The 7913-nt window shown below is 36.2% G+C and overlaps 1 protein-coding gene across 5 annotated transcripts in view; it reads right to left on the bottom strand.

Annotated features, from left to right (window-relative positions):
* CASD1 (CAS1 domain containing 1) overlaps nucleotides 1-7913 on the bottom strand; it is a 44831-nt gene that overhangs the window by 35530 nt on the left and 1388 nt on the right. For 4 of the 5 annotated variants that reach the window (XM_054726182.1, XM_054726178.1, XM_054726183.1 and 1 more), the window contains exons 2-3: nucleotides 1330-1426; nucleotides 679-799 (exon numbers count right to left, since the gene is read on the bottom strand). In XM_054726182.1, the coding sequence (XP_054582157.1) occupies nucleotides 679-799; nucleotides 1330-1352 (144 nt within the window). In that variant the 5' untranslated portion in view covers nucleotides 1353-1426. Of the gene's footprint in view, nucleotides 1-678; nucleotides 800-1329; nucleotides 1427-1572; nucleotides 1686-7913 lie in introns of all 5 variants that reach the window. The other variant, XM_054726181.1, reaches the window with a different exon arrangement.

Here is a 7913-nt window from a genome sequence, read left to right on the forward strand (position 1 = left end):
CACTCAATAATTTGTTCACACTATGAAGATACTTACATTGATTATATAATAATATGGTGAATTATGACAAGTGGTGGGGAAAGAAGTGAGACATAAAACTGTACATGCTAAAAGATTACAATTATGTTTTAAAAAAGAGACTGAATCTCAGAGGGAAGGTGGGGGTGGGTGGGATGAGATCAACCAAATAACTTGTATGCATTACATGCATAACCCATGGACACAGATAATAGTGTGGTGAAGGCCTGGGTGGGGGGCTGTGAGGGATAGAAGGAGTCAATGGGGAACAAAGGGGGACATATATAATACTTTCAACAATAAAGATGTGGGTTTTTTTAAAAAAAGAGACGGAAAGAAATATGGCAAATATTAAAAGGAGAATATGGATATTTTCTTTGTTTTCCTTCTAAGAAATTTTAAAAATTTTTTTCCATGGAAAGAATTTATTTCTGAAAACTAAACTTTAAGTTAATGGAAGGCTTGCCAATACCCACCACTTCTTTTTCTTATGCTGTCCATTATAGCAAATCATTCTTTCTTTTTCCTTTACCTTTCCAAAACCAAAGTAAAGCTTTTATAGTTCCTTGCATTAATGTGGAGAGGCACATTCCTCCTAAAACTATTCAGTTGGTTAACTTCTAACACAATACCCTAATGAAGAGAATAGACAATTTTTACCTTATTGCCTTCTTCTTTGAACTGAGGATTAATTATTTTTACAAATGAATAAAACAATTGACGAATTCTGGAATCTCCAATAAATGCAATATGTTTATCTACAAGGCAGTTCTTTGCTTCACTGAAATCAACAAAGAAACATTAATTAAAATAAATAAAATCAGCATATTAGCATTTCAAAGCACATAGTTTGTGAAGAAAGTAGTACAGGATTGTTATACATATAATTACTACTTGGCTTTTAAAATAGGTGGCCATGTTTGTTTAACCTACCAGTTCCTGTATGATCAACTAACTCTCAATAATAACAGCCCCAATTTATTAAGCGTTTAAGATGAACTCTAACCATATTAAGCATTTTATATGCATTATTTCAGAATAAGTCTATGCAGTAGCTATCCAACTCCCAAAGCAAAAGTCCTTTACTCAAGGGCCTGCTTATCTCTCACCTGAGATAAAGCAGCTTGGCCAAAGCTCTTTGTTGGGGAGGAATCCTCATTTGGACTCACTTCCACTCCTACCCTTCTTCAGCAATTCTTACCATCATATATAGAAGTACCATATAGTACTTTCTTTGTTTCACCAACCCTTGTCCACTAGATATTACAACCCATCATAGGAAACACAAACAACAAAATGGAGAAATCTTACTTGTATTTGTATTTATGCATCATACAACTGTGAGGCTGCCAAACTTTCTCTCCAAGAAATCTGCCACTTGAAAGAAGGTACTCACATGAATCATTGCCTGTGAAACACAACAGTGTTGGAAACAATAAATTTTTATATGTTGGTTGTCTGACCCCATGTAAACAAGTCTTTATGCTTCGCTATACCTTCTAGGTGCATATTACTTATCCACAAGAAACATAATAAATATTGAGACTCCTTAACTCCTAAATGCTACATCCACTGCTTTGGCAGAGTTCCCTCTGCTTCAGGTTTTCTTTGTGGGGACATCATCTCAGTCACAAACCAGCCTTTGTATCTGTTTATCACTCCTACTTCTAGTAGGGAAAGAAAAGTTTAAGAAATAAAGAGAAGACTTTGGAAATGACTTTCTACTACTCAAGTATTATAACACATAGTACATTAGCATATTTGGAAACCGAGTTAATATTGAGAAGTTTTATAAATCTACTCTCTGATTTTCACAACTTCCCTGTGAGTATTCTACCCCTATTCTGTAAACGTGTGAACAGAGAAAGAGACTTATTCAAGAACCTCTTAAAAAGCTTACTAAAACTTCATCCTTTTACAGCCTTACAAAGATAAGACTTAAAACTAGCCACATCAGTATCAGTAACACCTTGCAGACTTAACAGTTATTAACATTCAGCCTCTCTACTTCTCTTGCTATCTCTTGCCTTCCTTTAGGATGACCAACCAACTCCTCCCAGTATGGTTGGGACTGTGAGTTTTATAAAGAAAGTTCCACAACTGGGCAATCCTCCAGTCCTATGTAAACTGGGACAGGTGGCACTCTTCTTCCTTTGGCCATTTTACTGTACATTAACTTACATGAGTGAAGGAGTTAGTAAGGGGGTTGGAGGCATTTAAAAAGTTCAAATATGTCAAGTGGATGAGGGAAAAATGAGATGTTTAGATTAACTGTGGGATTCTAATAAAATATATGTATTATTTAACTTAAATTTGAGTTCTTTATTAATAGTCAACAGCACATTCCGTTTTACAAATAGGTAAGGTCAGGACAAGGCATCTCATAAGAGGAATATTACAGAACAAGAATTGTACTGAACCATTCAGACTGGAGATAGGGAAGACCCAAAGATATTTAAAATAGAACACATGCTTTTTCTCTGAATCCAGTTACCTATTTATCTGGCCAACATGTAGATAAAAAGAAATACAAATGCAAGATAGGTATATATAAATAATGAAAGCATTGTTACTTCAGTGTCATAAAGTTTAAAATAGAATAGTAAGGAAAAGTGAAAATACTGCACTACTGTGTCAGTAACACTGGATAAGAAAAGCAGAATATCAATTATTAAATTTTTGCAATTATATATGTAGTCTGTGTAGGTTTTCTGTATTTCAAAGATTTTTAATAACACCTCTTTAAGGAAACTATAATCAGTTCTTAATTCTTCCCAATTATTAAAAACGAGTTGTAGTTCCAAAAAACAAAATTATATAAATAATCCAGGAGTAAAGAAAGGACTTTAGGAACACATAATTATTTTCCTAAAAACAGCATTCTCTTATAATGGCCATACAGAAAAATCATAGTAAATGTTTAAAATTAGGATGAAAATTCCATATTCATAGCATTTCTACCTCTTCAAATCTATTAAGCCAAGTAAGAAGTTAGCAACACCTTTAATTTCTTAGAAAATTATAAGAAGTTGCAAATAACTAGGTATTAATTCTGTGGTTTTTTTCTTTCTTCCTCCTTTTTATAAAGTTATTTGATTTTGATATTTTAATAGAAGCATAAACAGAAATACACCTTGATTAATATTCACTGTATGGAATTATGTTATTTGTTAATCATCAATATGATTTTCTGAAGATAGATGTACCATAACCAGTCTTTTCCTACACCAGAAATTGTGTTTTAAAATGTTAAGTTCTTGGTTTCCTCTTCAAAACTACTACTCACACATTCTTTTTCAGTAGTTCAGTTAATAGGAAACAATGGCTCTAATTTGATGAACCCATTTCAGAAAAGCTCCACAGCAAAACAAATTTGAAGTTGTCACTAACCAAAAAGCACTGTAAACTCAGAATTTTGAGACTACTGGTCTTTCCAGGGAAGAAGTTCTTTCTTTTTTAAAAAATATGTTTTTACTGATTTCAGAGAGGAAGGGAGAGGGAGAAAGAGATAGAAACATCAATGATGAGAGAGAATCATTGATTGTCCGCCTCCTGCACGCCCTCCACTGAGGATGGGGCCAGCAACCTGGGCAAGTGCCCTGACTGGGAATTGAACCCTGACCTCCTGGTTCACGGGTTGGTGCTCAACCACCGAGCCACACCGGTCCAGCAGGGAAGAAATTCTTAGTTTGCTAACGAATGATAGTTGATGATGACTCTTCTTAAAATATTTTATGATGCAAAGTTTTTTTTTTTTTTTACAAGCCTGTATCTGAACTTAATAGTCTCTGCATATAACTTAAGGTCCTGTGTCACAGACAGAAACTATACAAGCTGCATTGATAGAGAGATAATGTAATGTACCATGAAGAATTGTTAGAAAAGTAAAAGAACTGCTAACTAGACAACTGAAAAGATGAGATTGGCTTTTTATATTTGTCAGCAGAATAAATTAACCTGCTCTAGAAAGGAAAATTTTACAAAATTCCATATTGTAAAAGTCCTTTTTCTGGGAAAAAAAAAATTTGGGGGATCAAATCAGTAAATGTAAATCTAGATATAAAATAAGTTATTTTTACTTTTTAAATTATATATTCTATATGTATATATATGCTGGTGGCATATTTTCCTTTCAAAATTTACCCAGAAAAATCCCTAACAAAAGAACACAACAAAACCAGTCATTATTTTCAATTGCCTCACATAATTCTGATAGCTACTTTATAATACAACAAGCGTGAGATGAAAAGTTGCTCAGATAAATCAAGCTACACACACACACACACACACACACACACACACACACCCCAACACAGAGCAACTAAAGGGACAGAATTATCTACTTCAGCTCTCTCCAATACTAAGATTATCTTCGTGAATAGCCTCACTCTTCATTCTAGTATCTTAAGCATAAGCATTCTGGTTCGTCAATCTCAAATTGCAGGTTTTTATGCACAATTTTTCTATAATAGAAAGACACTAAAAGCAAGCAAAGTAAGTAAAAAGACAAACATGTTTTGAAAAAGCTGAAAAGCAATATGTAACTACTGAAGAAAACATCTGCTGTGCTAAGTAAAGCATAGTTGATCCTTTCTTTTGACTAGAATACCTCTGGCACACTGCACCTTTAGTCGAGTCACCCTACCAAAGCTGTGTTTTCTTACCACTAACCATGAAAATACCAGATCATAAAGTTTACAGTATGATCTGTAGTATACTTTGTTTGCCTAAAATTCAGCAAGTTATATTATAGTTTGTGCTGAAAAATCACCATTTACATTTTTCTTCAGACAAGCTAGGAGAGCCTCATTACAAGTGGTATCACAGAGATCAGGATTTTCCTAGCAGTCAAAGAAAGAAAAGGTTAAGAGACCTAGGGCTACTTCTTTCTTGCTTTAATTTCTGAAGCTTTGAGCTTACTTTTCTCCAAAACATGTGCTATTTAATATATGCATTTAGTATGCCTATTGATAGAAAGAATTCAGATTTCAACAAAATTAAAGCATTTGTAGCAAGTTAACTTTATCAATTAAAAAACTGAACTATATCCAGATTGGAACTACTCTTAGGGCAATAGATACTGGCCTTTTGTCACAGAAACATTATTTTAAATTTGTAATTATAATATTAATGGACATTTTGTGATCCAGTAACATTAGAGATTGATAAAATTTTGAAAAAATAGTTAAAAGTTTAATTATTTAAAAAGTCATTCTAGTATATTATGTGAAAGTAATATTAATAATGCAAAAAAAACCCACCCTACTTTCTAAATTGAGATCAGAACATGAAATTCAATTAAAAGCAGAAGAACCAAATGCAAGGAGGAAAACAGTAGGAAAAAGGACTAAAAATCGAATGATCTCATATTTATGAAGTTAAGCTCTGTGTGTTAAGTTTTGATGACTTAAAGATAAACAAAATACTCATGGAAGCTCAAGGACGTTTTGTGTGGGGGAGACAGATAAAAATTATTATAATACAACATGGTAAGTATGTACTAATTGCTGTAAAAACATTGAACTCCTAATTCTGCCCTCTGTAGTGGTGACATCTGAACCAGGCCTTGAAGGAAAAATCTGTACTTTCTTTGCAGGAGAGAAAGACCATCGCAGGCACAGAAAACAAAATATTTGTGAGATACATAAAAGGGCAAAGCATGTTTAGACTGTGAGCCTGGAGTTTAGGAAGAAGAAAACAGGTAATAAAAAGTAGGCTGGTCAGAATTTGAAGTTCTACACATGCAACTTTTAAAACGTCACTTTACTGGAAAGAGAATAGGAAGACTCTTGCTGGTACTGTGAGGTTGCTTTAATGTTTCTAAAGGTTTAGTCCATGTCCCTCTGGAAATGCTTTCCCACTCCATCTTCTATAATCACCGCACTGTAAGAAGCTGCAGGAAGGCAGACTACAGCATAATGGCTTGAGGCTGACTTACTGGGTTCTAACTCCTACCTCAGTCACTAACTGAATGTCCTTAGGCAACTTAACCTCTCATGACTCAACTTTAAAATGTAAATAATACCTCAACTAGCAACTTGAAGAATCTAAGAACATTGATTCTTAAATAATAAGACACATCATTATTTTATGTAACAGTAGGAAAATTTTATCAATTAAACTTTGACATGCAAAGATTTTAAAAGTCATCCTGATTATAGAAACGTTACAGATGGGGCAGGGGAGGAGGATGGAAAGTGGTAAATTGTATCTACCTCACAGAATGCTTATAAATACAAAATGAATTAAAACGTGTAAAACCTGTTGGAATAGCACGTTGTGTTTACCAAGCTTTACTTTGTGCAGTGTGTAATTCTTTTACTTTCCGTTTATAAATAAAGCAAGAGATACTAAATATGTGTATTCTACTGCATTCACTCTACCTTGCCTGAGGCAAACTCATACCCAACACATTGGGGGGATATATATATATCCTAAACCTCTATATCTAATATAAGGTCCTTTTTTATTCTAGAGACTTATGATATTGTGATTCAAGTGCATAGTTACCTTTGTGTAAAGGGAACTGCATTTGACTCAATTTTACACTGCCAAAGCATAAGGATGGCTAAAAAGTTCCTGGTAAGATTATTTTTCCCCAACAGTGTCTGGCTCAAGTTCTTGACATTCAGTTTGGGCAAGTACACACACCAGGTGTTCTGCTTCACACTCAAGGAACTGAGGCACCTAGGGAAGCTGATGACGAGCTTCTGGAGGAGGCTTCATAAACAACCCCAGATTGCTACACTGACTCATAAATTCCATCTGACATTCTACTTCCCCTGCTGATGACAGACCCTGAAAAGGATGCAATAATCTAAATATAATCATTAGTATCCAAGCTTATCAAAGGATAAAAGCACAATTAAAAACCGGGAGGGGAGGGGGAGCGGGGCGAAGCGGGGAGACTAGATTATTTTTACTTTTAGGAACATAGCACCAAAGTTACGCATCATTGAGTTCGATTCCTGTCATCTTTATACCAAACCAGCATGTGATTAATAGTAGCCAGAAAATTTTCTTCCAAATTCCCACAAAGGAATGCATCAGGATTGCCCGTTTTATTGTGCATGTGCTCTGTTACAGCAATTTCAGGTGCACCGAAGCCCTCCCAGGTCAGATGGGCTGTGATCGACAGGAGACTGGAGGAGAAAGGCCAAAAGGGTATATAACGATTTTTATCTTTTTAAATCAATTTTTCGTGTGTTTATGAAAAAAAAAAAAAAAAAGCGGTTCATCCAGTATAGCACTGGAATCTCAGGTTTTTAATCCTCAAGCACAGGAGAAAACAAAGCAGCAAAAAAAATGCACCAAAGCCTCCTCCACGTGGAAAGACGTCCCGGGATGGGAAGAGCTCAGGTCCCAGGACCGCCCTTACGGGATCCTTTGCCAGAGCGGGCGTGAAATTAAATGGCAAGAGCGTTCAATGCCCACCTGTCCCTTTTGCACATTGCATCTTGACCAATGAACCTCACAGTCACCGAGAGCGGTCCTGAGAATGGTTTCCATAAGAGAAGAGCCCCAAATAAGAGATCCGATCATTATCAATGTCCCTGGGCCGGTCAGCCTCTCTCCTGGTGGCATTTTGAGAGAGAACACACACACACACACACACACACACACACACACACACACACACGAACCCACAAGGACACGTCAGTACCCCTTGAGGACTGAAAGATCACTCGCTCTGCAGCAAGGAGGTCGCTTCCTTGACACCCATTTCAGCACCCACAGGGCGGGCCTCCCTCCCTCCCTCTCTCCCTCCCTCCCACCTGCCTCCAGCTCGCCCTCACTGCCCACCTGGGCGCCTGGCAACAACTCAAAACTCAAAACTTCTCCGGGCCCACGTGCCCCGGGGCCTCGACTGGGTAAAAAGGGTGCAACCAGAACCC

Source organism: Eptesicus fuscus, chromosome 14 (assembly GCF_027574615.1).
Source record: "Eptesicus fuscus isolate TK198812 chromosome 14, DD_ASM_mEF_20220401, whole genome shotgun sequence".
NCBI classification, from domain to species: domain Eukaryota; kingdom Metazoa; phylum Chordata; class Mammalia; order Chiroptera; family Vespertilionidae; genus Eptesicus; species Eptesicus fuscus.